The following is a 19,926-nucleotide window of genomic DNA, read 5'->3' on the forward strand; positions in this document are numbered from 1 at the left end:
ACTGTCCATACGTGATATCTAGAAGGCATCTGGTTGGAGTACAACTCTCGTCATTGCAGACCGCTGATGTTGCTGATGGGAGTTGGGAGTCCAACAATATCCAAAGGACATCAAGGTGCAGAAAACTGGCTTGAAGGTTTGGTGTGGTTTGGTACAGACTGGAGAGAGACAAGGACCCACTTCCCATGCTAGTTCTTCTAGTCTTTAGAGCTCCAGTGAGAGCCAGTGTGGTGTAGTGGTTAAGAGCGGTGGACTCGTAATCTGGTGAACCGGGTTCGATTCCCTCCTCCTCCACATGCAGCTGCTGGGTGACCTTGGGCCAGTCACACTTCTCTGAAGTCTCTCAGCCCCACCCACCTCACAGGGTGTTTGTTGTGAGGGAGGAAGGGAAAGGAGATTGTTAGCCGCTTTGAGACTCCTTCAGGTAGTGATAAAGCGGGATATCAAATCCAAACTCTTCTTCTTCCTGTCAAGATGTTGATTGCATTTGGCCTATAAGACTTAATGCTCTTAGCCCAATGTACAGTGGTACCTCGGGTTACATATGCTTCAGGTTACAGACGCTTTCAGGTTACAAGACTCCACTAACCCAGAAATAGTACATTGGGTTAAGAACTTTGCTTCAGGATGAGAACAGAAATCGCGTGGCAGCGACAGCAGGAGGCCCCATTAGCTAAAGTGGTGCTTCAGGTTAAGAACAGTTCCAGGTGAAGAGTGAACCTCCGGAACGAATTAAGTACGTAACCAGAGGTACCGCTGTATCTGAGATTCTTGCTTTTCTGTGTGCCATTGTAGGAAACGGAAGAAAGCTTGAAGAAACCAGTCATGACGCAGGTACAGGCAACACAATAATGGGGGGGGGGCGTGTTATGCTTTAGCCATTTTGGAGCCACCCCTAGAGTCTAGTCACTCTGGGCACATCTGTTGCTGCAACCTCATAATTTTAATAGTCATTGTGACTTCTCCCATAGAATACTTGGATTTGCAGTTTAGTGAGGATTCTGTTAGAAATCCTGAACTTCCCCTCATAGAACTGCAGTTCAGTAGATCCCTGTCTGGGCTGAGGGAATGGCTTTTAAGCCAGTTTTAAGCCTGAAGTGGAGCTATGCCCTCAAAGTTCAGAACAACTTCCAGAAAGTTCATTATTGGGGCTTGTGGGGGGGTGGGGGTGGGTCCTGGATTCAGCATGGTCCAAGTTTCCAATTTGCATTCCACCATATTTTAATAGTTAAGTCTAATTCTCGTCTGTCATTGCGCAATCTTGACTTCCGGGATGTGTTGGTCTGTTTTAAGCACCTAATTAAATACATTGTGATGGTTTTTCAGCTTATGAGGAGACCTCCAGGTTACACCCCATTCCGAAGTGCTGGTCTAGCCCTCGTCACAGGAACAAGCGGAGGTGAACCAAGTGGGGTTTGTAACCTAGGCTTTGGTAGCAATCATGGCCACAGCCACAAACATGGCCACAGCCACAAATATGTCCTTAAAAAGCCCAAAAGCAAGGCGAAAAACAAGTCTTCTGAAGAATCTGATGAAGACAAAACTACACTTACGCCAGCTGCTGAAATCCCAGAAGGGCTACCTACTTTAGACGTGCTCCAAGAAGAGGAAGTTGATTCACCACAAGACATCAATGGACCTCCACCGTCTTTGTTTGAACCTTTACCGGATCTGCCAGAACCACCAGCTCCTAAGTGTCCAGGGAAACCGTGGAAGCCCATTATAGCCCTTCAGGAACCCAGTCGTGACTTCACACTCGAAGATCTTTTACCTCCCTCTGTGGACACCGCTGAGCCGATCGAAACACCACCAGCTCCCAACCCGTCAATCTCCCTCGATTTTGATCTCACAGATGCTCTGTAACCAGTTTATTATTTCTTCAGGAATTCATGAAATCCCACAGCAGTTGAAGTGGGAAAGTGACTGGGATTTTAAGGCTGCGCGCAAACATAACACTGAAACAGGAGTTGCGGCAAATTGTTTTCCCACACGGCAAGCCTGGCCTCCCCCTTTTGCAATGCAAATGGCAGGTGTGCAACCCCGAAATTTAAACGTTGAGTCAGCAACCTTGCCTCTCACATGCCTTTTTTTGTTTTGTTTTTCAAATTATTTATTTCAGCATTTGTCCTCTTCCTCCTTTTCTTACACTGGGACAAAAAAGCAAAATTTAAGAGTTACCAAAGTGTTCCAAGGATGTGGGGGTGGTAGGTTCAGTATATCACAGGCAACCTGCCAATCTGCAATGTATAGATGGCTCCTATAACAAACTCTCAGAACTAGTTGCCTCTGTACCAATCCCTGGAAAGAATCATTTGTTTGAACAGAATGTCCTAATTGCACTTTTCAAGCAACCTCGCTACACCAATAGTGTTATGTTTGTCTGCAGCCTTGTTAGCCAGTAATTTTCTGAATGAATTCCAAGTATGATCTAGCGTATTGCACCTGATTTTTTCCCACTCCCGCCCCGACTCAGTTGAAATCAGTAGAATGTTCCAGCATTGAAACAGTAAGGATGAAAGCAATGTACCCTACTTACTCTAATGCAAAGTACATTTGGTGATTGAGCTGCGCTCTCTTCCCTGGCTATTGCAAATAATAAAGCAAGCATTGAAAAAGCACTCAAGTACTAAATATACTTTGTTGGCAACGAACCAGGAAGGTCTTTGAAGGCTTGGCCAGAGAAACTCAGTTTTCTCAAATGCCTCTGGGCCTCAAACTCAGAGCTAAAGCAAAATTTAAAAAGTAATAAACCTCGCTAAATTTAGGCACCCCCTACTTCATGAACCACAGCAGCTGAAATCTTGAATTTTTCAAAAATAGGTTGGTTATGAAATCCAAAATGATGACTCTCATTCCAGGCAATGTATGCAGCATCATCTACTGATTATCATCATCATCATCATCATCATCATTATTATTATTATTATTATTACTATTTATTAAATTTGTATACCGCCCTATACTCACAGGTCTCAGGGTGGTTCACAAGATAAAATCACAATATAAAAACACAGAATACATAATCAAAACAAAAACAACTCAATAGTCATGTGGCACCGTGAAGCCCAGAACGCATCATAGGATATTGTCACCTGTTGTATCTGTCAGGAGTTCAGCCTACACTCATGTAGGACCCTGGCAGAGACACATGCGCAACTGGCATGTTCTCTCCCTCCTGGTCGATCGTTTGGGAGCTTCAAAAGCTTTCTTCTGTCCGAACATCACAGCGACTGATGCCAACAGACACCGGCACACTTAGGGATCCGCAGAGTTTGCGCATCATGCGTGACAGACCTCAGCGACTCAGCATTTTGGCTAATTTACTTTATTTACATATAAACACACACAGAGCGCTGCAACATGGCTCCCTCTCTCTAGCATCAGACAGCAAAGAGAAAAAGAACAAAGGACAATAGTCCAACTTCACGGAACACAGTAACACAAACATCCTGTCTCCGTCACTTCCCACTTTGTGGAGTCAAAACATATACTGTCATGTGAAAGACAACAATCCCATGACTGCAATCATGGAGCAGGAATTCTAACAGTTTCTGTTTGATGCTTTATACATCAAGGCTGAGGAAACTTTTTTTTTTTAGTTTGAGGGCCACATTCCCTAGTGGATAACCTTTTGGGGGCCGCAGGCCAGGTGTGGGTGGGGTTGGAGGCAAAAAGGTGGGGCAACAGGTGTGACTCATACCCTTTGCAATATCAGAGGTTTATACACGTACCTCTCCCCTTTCAGGAAAGCAAGGTTCATCATCATGTCAAAGGCAAAAAAACTCAAGGAAAGAAGGACATAGGGTTGGACTAGGGAGAGGTAGGGGTCATGGATTGTCCCAGGGCCTGACAGAGAGGCATGGAGGACTTTATTTGTCCTTTAGGGCTGGAGTTCCCTATTGCTACACAGCAGGGATTTGAAGCTTGACTTTGGCTGGATCTAGACACATCAAAGAAGCTTTTCAGTTAAACGCCCTGCAAACTTTGTATGAGACATCGTGTTGGCAGAAACAGAACTCCACATCGCCATCTTGTGTCCCTGCGTTAGAATGCATAAACAACACATATAAAGCGCCTTTTCTTCGCCAATGTAGCCAAGTCCCTGGTCAAAGGCAACAAACTTATACTTGTATTTCGCAGGTGAGGAACACTGCAGCCGAGATATAAGAGACTGGCACAAAGCCAGCCACAGCTAGGCATGGACAAAAACTGTTGTTTCCAGTTTCTCTTTCACATTCTTAAATTCAGTTCTCCACATTTCCGCAGCAATTTGCGATTTATTCGTTTTTACATCCCAATGAAAGCTCATCAGCATCTTAGTGCAAATTTCTCGAACACATTTCAAACACACACATTTACGCACGTGGTTTGGCTGAAGGACCACATCACAAAATTCAGAGAAGTGGAAATTTAGGAGAGCTAAGTTTCAGTTCATTTGTTCATTCAAGATGTGTGGAGTAGGAAACAGCTTCTCCTCCCTAAAATTGAATTTCACCTCCATTCCTAGCCATGGCAGACTCCCCACCTTTTTTTTTGCTTTTGGGAGCCAGAAACCCTTTGCCAATCAACTGCAAATCACCCAGACGTGTACATTTATTTATTTACATTATTCATATCACTGCAATTTTTTTTTAAAAAGCCTGGCTTCCTGCCTTTTCCAAAAGGGAGGCCAGCACATACACCCACCAACTCCTGAATCTACAAGTCCAAGAAAGGCCCTTGTCTGGCAGGATGTTTGAGAAATCCCAGTGAGAATTTATACCATGGGTAGGCAAACTAAGGCCTGGGGGCCGGATCCGGCCCAATGGCCTTCTAAATTCGGCCTGGTCTGGGAATCAGTGTGTTTTTACATGAGTAGAATGTGTCCTTTTATTTAAAATGCATCTCTGGGTTATTTGTGAGGCATAGGAATTTGTTCATCCCCCCCCCAAAAAAAAATATAGTCCAGCCCCCCACAAGGTCTGAGGGACAGTGGGCCGGCCCCCTGCTGAAAAAGTTTGCTGACCCCTGATTTATACCAGTGATAACCATCTTCTGTGTCAGCTATCTCCTCAAAAGGTGTCAAACCTGAAGGTGACCACCTATGCTGTGTTAGATGAGAGAGAGAGAATAATAATCTTTATTTGCATCAGCCACTAGCCACAGCAATAAAATAAAATGTACAGTGTTACATTTGAGGAAGCCAGAAACCTGTTTGTAAGTAACTAGGTCGGCACAGGTAGATTTGAGCAATAGAGCTCCTTTTATTTTCAGTAATTCTACTTTGTGCTCTCAATTTATTTCACATGAGGCACAAATAGTGTTAAATTTTCTTGTGTGTGCAATCCAGCCAATGTTCCCCAGTGTTTGTTGCAGGAACATCTCATTTTTCCCAACATTCAAACTGGTAGAATAAATTGCTGGGGGGAAATGTGCTGGATAGGCTTGGATACGATGGAAATATTGTACGTTTTGAATGCTGGGTGGATATTTATTTATTTACTGCAAGGAGCTCAAGGTTCTCCTCTTCCCCGTTTCATCCTCACCACAACCCTGTGAGGTGAAGGTTAAGCTAATTGATGGTGACAGGCCTAAGGTCACCCAGTAAGCTTCATGGCTGAGTGGGGATTCGAACTCTGGTCTCACAGGTCATAGTCCAATACTCTTAACCATTATGCCACACTGGATAGTGGTGGGTGTTTTTGCAGTTGTTTTGGATTACAGTCATACCTCGGGTTGAAGTAGCTTCGGGATAAATATTTTCGGGTTGTGCGCTGCGGTGACCCAGAAGTAACAGAGCGCGTTACTTCCGGGTTTCGCCACTCGCGCATGCGCAGTCAAAATGACGTCACGCCCATGCACGGAAGCGGCGAATCGCAACCCACGCACGTGCAGATGCGCGGATGCGGGTGTGTTTGCTTCTGGAAGCGAACGGGACTCCAGAACGGATCCCATTCGCATCCAGAGGTACCACTGCATATTTTATGGATTTTTTAAATCTAGATTTGATAGATGGCACTTGTGCCCTCACTGTGATCTGAAATACAAATTCCTCTCTCTCTAACATAATAATAATTTATTATTTAGACCCCGCCCATCTGGCTGGGTTTCCCCAGCCACTCTGGGCGGCTTCCAACTGAATATTAAAAACAATACAGCATCAGACATTAAAAACTTCCCTAAACAGGGCTGCCTTCAGTTGTCCTTTAAAAGTAAAATAGTTGTTTATTGCCTTGACATCCAGTGGGAGGGTGTTCCACAGGGCAGGCGCCACTACCGAGAAGGCCCTCTGCCTGGTTCCCTGTAGCTTCATTTCTCACAGGGAGGGAACCGCCAGAAGGCCCTCAGCGCTGGACCTCAGTGTCCGGGCAGAATGATGGGGTGGAGATGCTCCTTCAGGTATACTGGACCAAGGCCATTTAGGGCTTTAAATGTCAGCACTAACACTTTGAATTGTGCTCGGAAACGCATACTATTTTCTGATTTAGCCTTCTTCCTCCCAGCCCCACCTTCAGAGGCTATGCATTTTTCCTGCATAGTCATAGTCTTCATTTATCTTATGCAGCAGCCTTCTCTGTTCTTTGGATGGGCCACTGGCTGAGAGATACATGCATCACTCCTGCCCTGCCAAAAATGAAACAGGCAGGCAGCCATCTCAAATTGTTGTTACCCTCTAACTGCCACACCACCCGCAAGACTTTTTCATCTTTTGGCTGCTTCTAACAAGTTGCTGTTCCTTCCCTTTGGCCATTAGAGGGCAGCTTGTTCTGAGTTTGTTCTCGGAATCTCCTTGTCTGTTCACCCTGCCAGTTTGCAGAAAGGGGTTTGTGCAGATAATGCACGTACCACGCCTCAGCTTACTCAAAAGGTGACGCTGGATTGGCCTATCAAACAAGGTTGCTCCCATTATCAGTGAGAAGATACAAGGCATTTTCACATCTAAAACGGACGGCTAGTATCTCGCTTGCAGCACGCAGGGCTTCTCCAGACACAGTGGTGTAGGAAGGGGGGTGCAGGGGGTGCGGGTGGCCCGGGTGTCATCACTGGGGGGTGACAAAAAATAACTCCTGCACCCACTGCACGCCCCTTCCTACACCACTGCAGGAGCACTCTCCCCTTGAGTGATTTCCAGAAACCAGAAGCCATTGCTGCCTCCAACTTTGCAGGCAGAGCACAGCCTTTATGGCTAGTAGCCTTTGACAGCTCTCTCCTCCAGGAATCTACCTAAACTGCCTCTTCCTGTCTGTCTCCCTCGCCTGCTCGCTTTGGCATAGTAAGTCTCCGTGGAGGAAAGCCGCTTCCCTCTGCAGGAATCGGGAGAGTCCCGGCGTGGCCAGCCGGGCAGAGAGCAAGGCTTCCCCTGGAGGCCAGGAGGGGCAGTGGGGATCTTCCTGCCAGCTGTTAGTCGCCTGGAAAGTTTCCAAGGCTTGACTGGTTGAAATGGGCTGAGGCTGCTTGGGACAGGTTTCCGTGAGGGCTGCCTTTCCAGTATTGTCAGGGGCGGGTGGGAGTGAGTTAATACTTTTTGCTGGGTCTGGGTTTTATGATTGCATGGTGGGAGCCGCCTTTGGAGGCTCGTTGCCCCAAAAAGCGGCTTTTGAATAATAATAATAATAATAATAATAATAATAATAATAATAATAATAATTTATTATTTATACCCCGCCCATCTGGCTGGACTTCCCCAGCCACCCTGGGCGGCTTCCAACAAATTATTAAAATACAGTAATGCATCAAACATTAAAAGCTTCCCTAAACAGGGTTGCCTTCAGATGTCTTCTAAAAGTCTGGTAGTTGTTGTTCTCTTTGACATCTGGTGGGAAAGCATTCCACAGGGCGAGTGCCACTACCGAGAAGGCCCTCTGCCTGGTTCCCTGTAACTTGGTGTGATGTTAACATATGAGAGTGCTGGAGGTGAAATAGTTAAACAAGTTACCCAATCAGAACCCAGGGGGGTGGAGTCAGAGGGACTATAAAACCAGCTCTGGGAGGGGCGAAGGGAGGAGTTCGTTGGGTGGTTGGTTGGAGTGGGAGTGAATTGGGATAGAGTTTGTGGGTAGGTTGAGTTAGTGTAGCGAAATAAGCTGAGTCAGGAACAGTTAGAGGCTAAGAAGACAAGTAAATATCTGAGAGGTGGTTTAGTGAGTGAGAGCAGGTAGCGGAGGTTATAGGTCTGGATAGGCACCCCATGATTGTAATTGACCGATACCGTTTATGAAACCACACGCTTGTTAAACTACAATAAACAGAAGTTTATGTTCCAATTTAACTCTGACTGGACTCAGTATTGTACCAGGTAGGGCCTGGGTGGTGGCAGCGGGAAATAAAGTGGTGGCACAGGGATCAATAGACGACGAAACTTCCGGGGACCCTGTGTGATTGCTACACTTGGCTTCTCGCAGTGAATCTCTGCAATAAGCCAGAAACCCACAATCTCGCCCCATTTCTTCCACTCACCATAATATGAACTGCATTCCTCTCACGAGCATCAGCATACGTCCAGCCACAGTTCGGCCTCTGGCTCCTATGGCAGGGTCAAGAGCAATGAGGGGAGGGCTCGGGGAATTGAGGGGGAAGAGTTTGGAGACCCACACTTAGGTGAGCATGAAGGTAGAGGCGTAGCAAGGTGAGGCGGGGGACACCGGGTGTCACACCACGGGGACTGCAGCGTGCCTGAGCCACACATCTCTCCTGAGGGGAAGGCAGTGGGCAGACTGCCTGCAAGCTCTGCACTGCATTTTTGAGCAGCATGGGGCTTGAGTCTGCCCACTGCCTCAGCCGTCCTACAGCTGAGGGGGAGGCTGCGGAGAGGCTCCAGGAAGCGCACCCTGCCTTGGCTCGCCCTTCCCCCATGGGCGGCTCGCTCCACCCCCGGCTGCAGGGCGCGTGCGCCTCCTGCGCACCTGAGCAACTAGCTATGTCACTGTCCAGACGTCCCCATGTGCTGCAGCTTTCTCCTAGTGCTCAATTGGAGCAAACAGCAAGTAGAAAACTGCTTGAACTGTGCTTTCTAAGCAAAAGAAAAACAGAATTGTAGACGAGCCCTCGGTGGAGAATTCAGCTCCTTTGGGGCAGGAGGACGATTCAGAAATGCAATAAACAAACAAAACAAAACAGACTTCCATACATTTAAAGCACGTTCCTGCAATAATGTGACTGGAAGTAGGCCTAATTTCAATAGAATCTCAAATATGGTTGCATAGGTTCCACTTTTGGTTGAAAGTGATGCATATGCCTGTGAGACTGGCTCCCCTCACATTGACCGATTCTTTTTTCTCCAAGTGGGGTGGGGGAAACCATCTAAATACCAAATTATTAAAGTTGGGTTTCTCCAGCAACAATATCCCACCCCAAGGATACGATAAAGCAAAAATGAACATTTCAGAGAGATCAAATTACAAAACCACTTAGACCAAGCTGATTCATATCCCGTGCCCAGGACAAACAGATTGGCGCCGGCAATTCCTAAATATTGGACAAATTTGACTATCCACAAATTTAGAAAGGCATTTTTACGCAAGCCGAATTTAATGTCATGCCATCTGCTCTACTGGAAGGGAGATACAGAAAAATTCCTCACAGTGAGCAGAGCTGTCCATGTCAGAGCAGTCAAACAGAAACATTGGGCCGTGTTCTATTTCATTGTAGATTTCATTCAGATTCCAGAGACTCTCTCATAACTCCGCTGGTACGAAAAGTGCCAGTGAGAATAGAGTTATACTATTTAAAATACCTCTTGTCTGACTGGAATTCATATGTTACTAGAAATGTAGCAAGATTTTGTGCAATAGCCATAAGTCAAAGAAAGCAAAAGATTAAACAGCTACATAAATCGTCATGAACTGCTACAGTTCTTAGCTAAATCTCTTGATCTTTTAAACTTGTATGGTGTTTTATTCCTCTGATTATGTATTTTAAAGGTAAAGATAAAGGACCCCTAACAGTTAAGTCCAGTCACGAATGATTCTGGGGTTGCAGCGCTCATCTCACTTTACTGGCCGAGGGAGCCGGCGTTTGTCCACAGACAGATTTTCCAGGTCATGTGGCCAGCAGGACTAAGCCGCTTCTGGCAAACCAGAGCAGCACATAGAAACGCCGTTAACCTTCCCGCTGGAGTGGTACCTATTTATCTACTTGCACTTTGATGTGCTTTCAAACTGCCAGGTTGACAGGAGCAGGGACCGAGCAATGGGAGCTCACCCCATCGCGGGGATTCAAACCACCAACCTTCCGATCGGCAAGCCCTAGGCTAAGTTGTTTAGACCACAGCACCACCCGTGTCCCATGTATGTATTTTAAGTACACTTAATTAGTATACTGGTTGTTAAATCCCAGATTGATCATTTTTGTTGTTTATGTAGAGAATTATGCAGAAATTCTGGTTTAAATATGCTGGCTGTTTTCTGTAAAAAACATTGATTGATTGATTGATTGATTGATTGATTGATTGATTAAGCGCGCACACAGAAGAATCCTTCAAACTGTCGTTTACCCCTTACAAATGTACAATGCCCAGCACCTTCACCAAACTACAGCTCCCAGGGGGGGGGGGGAAATTGGGAGGGTGCTTTAAACTTATGATGTGTAAGCAGCCAGAGATGGAGAATTGGAAAAAGCAAAATGGTACACCGCCACCTCTGTGACTCTGTAGCTTCCCAGCACTTCCCATCAAGTGCTGGCCCTGCCAGTTATTGACAAAGCATCAAATTCCTGACCTGCAAGCCGTTTTATGAAATGGAAACCCGACAAAAGGTCCCGCAGCAGCAAAATTGCCTCCTGTAAACAAGGGGAGATGGAGATGCCATCTGAAGCCTAAGCTATGCTTCAGAACGTCAGAGCATGTTAACAGCCTTTGGATCTTTGAAAGAGCTTGGAGGAAATAGGAGGAGAGACTGTTGCTCCATTTTGGGGGAGAAATATCCATTGGCAAAAAAAGAGAGAGGAAATATCCAGCATCAAGAAACAGGGCACAGATCTGCATAACATTTGCATGCGCCAATTTATATGTCTGGATGCACATTTAGAGTTGCTGAAATTTAAACAGAAATACATCTCTCCATAATGGGGGAAGCCTGTAACCAAGTGACCTGAGTGCATCTGCTCAGTGTGCTACCCAGGTGCTTCCATTTGATTGACAACTTCAAGCCCCTCCCTCATGCCACCCTGCTCTCCCTTCTTCTGGATCTCTAAACTGTACTTGAACCAGAAAGCCCGTCAAATAGGAAGCTGTCCTCTGGAATGCAGGGCGGATGGCTATCTGACTTTATTTTGACATTGCTGGGTTGGCTCAGTAGGTAGAGCATAAGACGCTTAATCTCAGGGACGTTAGTTCGAGACCCACATCGCGCAAAATATTCCTTCATGGCAGGGGGTTGGACTAGATGACCCTCGTGGTCCTTTCCAACTCTACAAGTCTGTGGTTTGTACACCAACCCATAACAGAAGGTTCTCTGGACAGGTTGCAATAAATAAGTAAAATAAGCTCCTTAAAAACCCACTGAAATACAAAGGAAAACATAAAACAATGAAAAAGATGGGGATCACATAAATATGATAAAATAGAACTCACTGCCTCCACCTAAAAAAAAAAAACAGATTTAAGAATTAAAAGCCTAAATTACCTCAGTTAAAAGGCCTGGAAAACAACAAAGGTCTCTGCTTGTGCTGAAAAGATCTTGTTCACTGGACCTGACCTTTATTTCTACAAGATTTACATACTACTTACTTTTTAAAAAGTCTCTAAGCAGTTTACATAAAATGGTACAAAATATTCATTTAAAAAGCAGCAATAAAAGCAGACTTTAGGCTTGCTTCTCAACTGACTTACGCTTTGCTCTTGACTACTGCCTTGTGCCTCAGCTCCTGATTTGAATAGCCAAGTCCTCAAAGTGGGCATACAAGATTACTTAACACCAAATTAGTTACCCTTTTAATTTGCAGAGCCCATCACCCTCACAGTCAGGGTGATGAAAGGCTGCATTTTCCCACCCTTTCAACTGAAGTACAAATGGGCTTGTTCATTGCTCCAAATTAATTAATCCTAGAAGAAGGTAAAATACACAGAGAGAGAAAGAGAGAGGGGTTGCTATTCTATGAGTTGCAAGGCCATCGTTTCAACTGCTATTAAGCAGGCTATTCTGATTGCTTAAGTGTCAGCTCCTGCTACAAAATGCATTTCGGTGCTTCTGAACAGCCTTACAAAAGCCCCCTGCAAAATAACAATTTAAAAACATTCCAAACAGATTCTTTCCTGCAAGAGGGCACGGGTTAAAGACATGAACAAAACAACTCCCCCAAACATTCCCTGCCTCCCTCAAAATTGACTCCCTGTCCGACCCCAAGAAAACTTCGCTGTCAAAGACAATTCCAGCCTAGAAAAAGCAAAACCACTTGGGCAATGCAGAAAATGGAGACAGGGAGCTGACAAGGCCATTTAAGGATGAGGAATAGAGGGCATCTTTTTGGCTCACACTGCCCAATGAGGACAATTTTTCTCTCTCACACACACACTCCCCTTTTCAAGTTGCTATTCAAGAACTATTCAAGGGACACAGTCTAGGCTGCATTAAATGCTTTGCTGAATGTCGGAGACGGCGCTCAGCCTTTCAAGGATTATAGGGTCTTCCTTCGCAAAGGAACGGGAACATCTGCCATAGTAAACAGGCTGGGGGGGAGGACTTGGTTTGAAAGTATAATTGCAAACTAGAAAACAGCAAAAGAAAAGAAATCTGGTTCAGCAAAGCTTGAGTTGTTGAGCATCTGATTTAATAATTAAAAGTGTGCCTCTGAGTATAAGCAGGGTAGTTCCTTTCACCCTGTTGCAAAGGCCTCCAACACATCTGAGATTAAGGGAAAGGGCTGGCTTCCAAGAAAGCTTGAGATCTAGTAACTTAGTTTTGATTAGTTAATGGCAATAAACAGACAAGAGCTTGCCAGGAGGGATTAGCATAGCTAACTTCACCTATCCTAACAGAATAGGGGAACATAAGAAGCTGTCTTACACCAAGTACAGTCGTACCTTGGTTTCTGAACAGCTTAGTTCCCGAACATTTTGGCTGCCGGACATCGCAAACTCAGAAGTGTCTGTTCCGGTTTGTGAACTGTTTTTGGAAGCCAAACATCCGACGGGGCTTCCACGGCTTGGCTACAGGAGCTTCCATTTGTTCTCTGTCGAAATATCACCACCAAACTCAGCAAGAGGGTTTCTGAGGTGGGGGCGGCAATCTTTGTTGATTTTTGGATGCCGGGAGCCATTTTGAATCATGATGGCAGCCCAAATGCGACTTTGGCGTGGCCTTGCCCATTTTTTGGCATAGGCTCAGCCACCTCTCCAGATATCAACTTGGTGCAAGGGTTTCCAATGTGGGTGGGGGGCAGTGATCTGCATCAATGTTTGGATGCCAGGTGCCATTTTGAATCATGATGGCGGACAGAAATGCCACATTGACATGACGTTGCCTGGGGTTTTTTTGGCATATGGAAGGCAGTTTGCTATGCTCCTGAATTCCGCCCCCTTCCCATAAATCCGCTCCACTTCCCAGTGAGAAGTTGCAGTGGACCGCGTGACCACCCACTCCCCACCGGGGGCGGGGGACTTTGTCCTCCATTGCCCGGGGGATCCCGGCCACGTCAGAGCCCGGCCAGCCAATCTGCTGGCTGGGGGGGGCAAGGCCGGGTCCGTTTAAACAGAGGGCTTCCTCTTTGGCTCGCTTCCTCAATCACAAGCCCTCCCTCCCTATTTTGAAAGGTTTAGGCACTGGCCTTGCTATGGACCTCAGTTGGTCGCCGTTGAGGGGCCTGGTAGGAATTTTTCCACTTGGCAAATTGGCACTGGCCACTTGGTTTTCGCCTACTTCGCAGCTATCGTCACAACTTTGTTAGGGTTGCGGTTAGGTATTGTTTGACCTTGTGTGGGGGACGTGAGGTGTGGCCATCACCTGCCCCTCCAAGCTTAAGGGTATTCCGTTAAAGGAATCCAGGGGTGTTGATCTTGTCCGAAGCCCAGGTCGGGGGCTAGGGCCATGACACAACCCCAACAGGAACACCAGGGGGAGCTTGAGTTGGTCTGCATCGACAGGGTTCCCCCTACTGGTGGTTTGCCCTTACCGATTTCCTGCACATCGGGCAGGAGTCAGATATAGTCGGGTCCAATCAATGCCTAAGCCAATACCACTCACATTCTGTAATTCAAGAAAGTTGTGGCCAAATTTGCCCAATAACATTAACCTAATATCCGTGTCCTTGTGTGAGTTATTTCCCAACGAGGGTGTGATGGCCTGGGAATCTGATTCAGAGGCTGATCCTGAGGAATCCCAGCCTGCACAGGAGTCCCCATCTCCAGGGCTGGGTGAGCCAGGGCAGGGGCTTGAACCTGAAGGGTCCTCACCTGTGCCGGATCCTCAGGAGCAGACACCAGCAGAATCCGCTCTGGCTCCGCAGGTGATCGAGGACCCATTGCCTGCAGGTGCTCCTCTCCCAGCCCCGTCAGGGGAAGCTGAGGTTGCCTGTGGGTCCAATAACCCTCCAGTCTCTCCTAAGCTGCAGAGGCTCAGGGCAGAGAGGCGGAGGGAACTAAGTTCTCGCAGGAGGAGTGCTCGCCTTAAGGCCAGGAGAGGCGAGTCACCTGTGGGCCAGGACCGCCCTAGGCCTCAGAGGAGATAAAGGCCAGTCAGCCCAGTCCCAGGTTGTGGGAGCAACATCATTGGTAACCTGTTCCTGCCGGCACCCTGACCTGCTCTTCCAGAGTTCCTGACCACGCCCAACTCCCTGCCTTGGACCCCGCTTCAGCCTCGGACTGGACATGGACCACGCCGCACGGTAACCCCCCCCCGCCCCGGGACCAGCACAGAAGGGGCTACTGCGGGGTCTTGACACGTAATCTTCCTCTGCAATGTACAGCCATGGGGAGAGGATCAGGCAACACTCTCTGCTAACTTGAGGAAGCCACAACGCTTGAGGCCAGAAAAACACGCTGTGTGAATGGCGCATGTCCCTCATCTAGGGCTTGCCCCAGAAGTCTCTAGAATTCACAGGGATCCCATGGCAGGAAAGAGATGCCTGGAATTTTAAAGTTTGAAGGGGAAAAAAATGCTTTCTTATTTCTCTCCCAATTGCCAGCACATCACTGCCAGGAAGCGGTAGATGCAGAGCTAAGCTAGTGTCAAAAACATTGCAAAAGTGACAAAAAGAGAGAACTGCAGTGTGCAGGGCGGCTGGGTGGAGGGGAGGTCAGGGATAAGCGGCTCTGGAGATTTCAGCAACAGCAAAAAAAAAAAAAAAAAAAAAAGCACTGTAAGCTTCTGTCTGTGTTTGTAGAGATGACTCGCATTTTCCTGTACAGGATTTTCATCAAAATACGACAGGCAGAAATACACAGAATGCCACCTGAAGAGATATAGGATTGCATATGACGTTTTTGCCCTCCCCACAGCGTTCTGGCCTCATTCTGCTTGCAAGATTTCACTGCTTTCTCCGACTGCAGTGGAAAGTATTTGGGGAGGCAGCACATCAAAATGTTTCGTGGTGCAAACGATGGCTGTAAATATGCCTCAGTAGACGGGACTTTGATTCTGACCCGGCAGGGCTCATCTTGTGGTTGCATGTTCCCCCTTGACCCATATCAGGTGGCGTAAAGGGTGACTCCGAGTATTGGCAGACATGAACAAATTCTCCCCAAGTCCTGCGCAAGTCCGAGCTTTTGCCCAGTGAAGTCAACCCAGGTATATTTAGCAGTCCTTTCTCGTTCTCCTCGCTGCCAGCCAGACACACTGTACTTGAATAGCTTTCAAGTTTCAGTTGCCCTCTGACCAGCGGAGCTTCTGCAACAGCGGTGCCAACAAGACAGCTCCCACAGCAGCAAAGAGCTTCTGGAAATTTTCACAAAAGTGGCTCGTTCCTTAATTGCGGTGTTTCGTCAGCAAAGCGGAGTGCTGCCCAACTTGCTTGCTCAAAATTCTTTGCAGCCCTGTGCAGCTGAACTAAAAAAGAATCTGTTGGTCATCAGTTCCTTTTCTCTAACATGCCGTTTCCCTTTTTTAGACAGCAGCGAGGTCGTAGATTTTGTTTCTCTCTCAACTCCTCGCTGCTGCTGCTGCCTCGGAGTTTTCATTGTGCCCTCATCTTATGTGGCTTCCCCAGGGGAAGAACTCCAGGCTGAGATGATTTTTTCCCCTTTCCGAAGCAGCGCTATGGCAACAGCACTTCTGAGACAGCAGTTCCCTCTGTTCATGTTTATGCGCTGCCATTAGCATGCAAAGGAATTGCTTGCTTGCACGCTGTAATATTAAGACACGGTTCCAGTGCGCCTTTCTACTGCAAATAGTTTCCACAAAACTGCAAAATTTGCTTATTCTTTTTTTTCTTCTCTCACGATGCTCGTCTTATTCTTCCCTAGGAAAACTAACATTTGTTTTAGATTATATAAAGTAAACGCCGTTGTTAAAGCTGTAACACTTGTTGGCATCCATCTATCTCGAGACACAATGGAGTGCACCTCTGGGGGTGAAGTCATCTCGGGGCAAAAGCCTGAGCAGCGTGTATGGAGGTCCTGGGCTACCCAGACGACAAGACCCCACTCTGGGCCTCACTGATGTGGTCTGAACGAAAGCAGAGCAATACATTTGGCACCGGCTTGGCTGCAGGAGTTGCCAGGAGGCGTACAAGGCGCCATCCAACTGTCTTAGGGACAGTAGTGGAGAGTTTTCCTTCTCTTAGATGAGCTGCATTCCCAGGTTGAAGCCTTTGAGAACTGGATAGAGATGGGTCTGTATCAGGCACCCTGAACCAGTTTTGGGGTTTTTGGTCCAGATCACAATGCCTTTCCTAAACAAGGCGAATAAAATATGGTCACCATTTGAGCATGTGTTGTAGGCCAGACCCTTGTGTATTAAGCTGTGTGCTAGACCATGCTAATCCTCTGGAATCAGCATGTGTTAAATGATAATTAAGCCAGGCTGGCCTCCTATGTGAGGTGATAGCCTGGGGACTAGCCATTAGGAGGACACAAAAACCAGAGGGAACTGTGTGAGACAGCAAAATAAGTGGGGTCTTTCACTCCATAGATAAAGCGGTATGAGCTAGAAGCTAAGGGCAGGAGTTATGCGACAGGGAAGCAGAAAGGAAGGCATGGCATGATGGCTGATGTTTGCTTGGATCCTAAGCTGCACCTGTGGAGGAAGCAATACCTTCTTGGGGTGTAATGCTGGGAACCCCTCCATCGTAGGCTAGGGTTGCATTTGGAACTCTTGTTGGAGGAAATACACAGCAGTGAAGTGTGCATTTTGGAATGACGAACTAGAAACTGGTAACCTGTATAAGATCAATTTCCGAGCATGTAGGTTTTAGGTATTATTCAGAGAGCACAATAACAGCCTTAGGCATGCAATGGAGCCTCTTCCTTTCCTCCCAAATGAATAGCCATTCTCTCAAGCCACATTGCAAGCTGTTATTGAAACTCTGAGAATTTTTCTAAGCAGCTAAGCACACAAGATAAATAATCTTCCTTGTGAGTGTGAAGAAACCATTCCCATTACGTTCTGGCTTTCACCAAGTGTTGTATGTGAAATGAAATACAGTGCACTGTAAATGAAATGTTAATGCAACACAATTTCAGAAGCTTATCAGTAGCTATCACCTGCTTCAGCTCCCTTAGGCTATCTCTGTGCAGCCTGAAGGGCAAACTCTGCACTCAAACATGTGTACATTTTCTCCCATTGACCACTGTGCATCACTTTCCCATTCAAGATGTAAGTCGGTAGAGTATGGGACTCTCAATCTCAGGGTTGTGGGTTCAAGCCCCACATTGAGCAAAAGATTCCTGCATTGCAAGGGGTTGGAATAGATGACCCTTGGGGTCCCTTCCAATTCTACAGTTTTGCAATTCTATGATCTCTATATGCTGGGCATGGAAAGACTCTACCAAAATTTTGGAAAAAGCTCTTCTCCTCTAGAATGGAAGGCCATCTTCCTAACAGATTTTATGAGGGCAGATAAACCTAAGATTTTTTTTCCCCATGTTTCTCTTTGTGAGGTCCTATCTGAAATTTCTCCTGCTAGCTTGCCACAGAATTATTTGGGTGACTGACATGCTTCTTTGAGATGGTTCCACACCCCAACTCAAGGACTAGACTAGTTTTTTAAAAAAGTTCTCCTGCAGTCCAAACAGTAATAACAAACAGCCCTTGTCCAGTATAGTATTGGCATTAAGGCCCATAATCTCACCAAAGAGGTTGTCATCCTTTATGTACTTGACAATTTGTATACCTGACAAAAAATAAATTAACATATTGAGCCCTGGATTTTGGTAGTACAATGACCAATTGGCCCCTTGGCCCACATAAATCCCTGGACTTAACTTAGTGTTTTTCTTTCAAACCTATTTCCCCTTGTACTATTTTGCTTGGACAGCTTCAGCTATTTGGAGTTGTTTGCTCAGCTGACAGCCTGAGGAGATGCTTCTACTCTTTCTGATCATAGCACCACAGTGGGCAGACTGAAGCTGTTCTTTTACAGACAGCTACTGAAATTGCAACATTAGCATGTGGCTATTGCAGCAACTGACCCGAAGCTAACGTACTGCTTCAGGTTTACTCCAGGTTCATTTATTTTTGAGGCAGCAAGCTTTCCAGAATAACTATGTTGCTTCAAAAGCGGGTAAAATCAGGCCTAAATGGTATGCGGTGTCTATGTGGACGGTAATGGTGGCGAGCTTGCCAGATAAATCCAGCTGTAAAGACTAGGAAGGGCCCAAAGTGTGGTGGAATGCATGCAGAATGAGCCAGGTTTGGTGCCTAACGCCTCTAGCTGAGCATCACAGGGTGAGGAAACAGGGCTGGGAAATAAGCTCTGCCTGAGGCTCTGGAGAATTGCTGGCAGTCAAAGTAGACAATCTGATCAATGATCTGGTATGGCCTAGTATAAAGTAGCTTCTAGCAAGCAATACACCCATCAGCTTTAAAGCTGCAATCTTATACTAATGAACAATCTAATTTTACATACTAAGTTGCCATTGTCTGCAATGGTGTTCCTTAAACTGCTTTACACGGCCGCACCATTTAGGCCAGTATTGCCTTGCTTTACTTTCGCTGGCAGTGGCTACAAATCTTTCCCAGCGCTATCATTTTGAATTATGAGAGCATGTGCTCGATGTTGCTTTAAACAAGTTTTCAAAGTGCTCCACTGAGCACTGCAAGATAGGCAACCTGAATAATCCCCTACTGCAGGCAGGAGAGTCGAGGCAGGCAGAGCAAGAACAGCATTGCCAAAGGAGCTTGCGCTCCAAGCGAGATATGAATCAGGACCTTCCAGGTTCCAACTGTCATTTACTTATTTAATTATTATTATTTATTTATTTATTTATTTATACCCAGCCCATCTGGCTGAGTTCCCCAAGCCACTCTGGGAGGCTTCCAATCAAGTGTTAAAAACAATACAGCATTAAATATTAAAAACTTCCCTAAACAGGGCTGCCTTCGGATGTCTTTTAAAGATAAGATAGCTACTTATCTCCTTCACATCTGAAGGGAGGGCGTTCCATAGGGCGGGCGCCACTACCGAGAAGGCCCTCTGTCTGGTTCCCTGTAACCTCACCTCTCGCAGTGAGGAAACCGCCAGAAGGGCATAGGTGCTTGACCTCAGTGTCCGGGCAGAACGATGGGGGTGGAGACGCTCCTTCAGGGATACTGGACTGAGACAGTTTAGGGCTTTAGAGGTCAGCACCAACACTTTGAATTGTGCTCGGAAATGTACTGGGAGCCAATGCAGATCTCTCAGGACCGGTGTTATGTGGTCCCGGCGGCCACTCCCAGTCACCAGTCTAGCTGCCGCATTCTGGATTAGTTGTAGTTTCCGGGTCACCTTCAAAGGTAGCCCCATGTAGAGCGCATTGCAGTAGTCCAAGCGGGAGATAACCAGATCATGCACCACTCCGGCGAGACAGTCTGCGGGCAG

The 19,926-nt window shown here is 46.6% G+C and overlaps 2 protein-coding genes across 2 annotated transcripts in view; both read left to right on the forward strand.

Annotated features, from left to right (window-relative positions):
* Window positions 1-814, forward strand: part of LOC309532938 (kininogen-1-like) — a gene marked incomplete at its 3' end in the record, with an annotated part of 20,468 nt that extends 19,654 nt beyond the window's left edge. The window contains exon 5 of the mRNA XM_082223729.1: window positions 796-814. Coding sequence (XP_082079855.1) covers window positions 796-814 — 19 coding nt within the window. The remainder of the gene's footprint in view (window positions 1-795) is intronic.
* Window positions 815-1,297: 483 nt separating this feature from the next.
* LOC309533273 (uncharacterized protein) lies at window positions 1,298-2,618 on the forward strand. Its single transcript, XM_082224639.1, has one exon. It carries the CDS (start codon window positions 1,315-1,317, stop codon window positions 1,861-1,863), a length of 549 nt encoding a protein of 182 aa, XP_082080765.1. The 5' UTR covers window positions 1,298-1,314; the 3' UTR covers window positions 1,864-2,618.
* The last annotated feature ends 17,308 nt before the right edge of the window (window positions 2,619-19,926 follow it).

This window comes from Podarcis vaucheri, assembly GCF_965113315.1.
Source record: "Podarcis vaucheri genome assembly, chromosome: 5".
In the NCBI taxonomy this organism is placed as follows: domain Eukaryota; kingdom Metazoa; phylum Chordata; class Lepidosauria; order Squamata; family Lacertidae; genus Podarcis; species Podarcis vaucheri.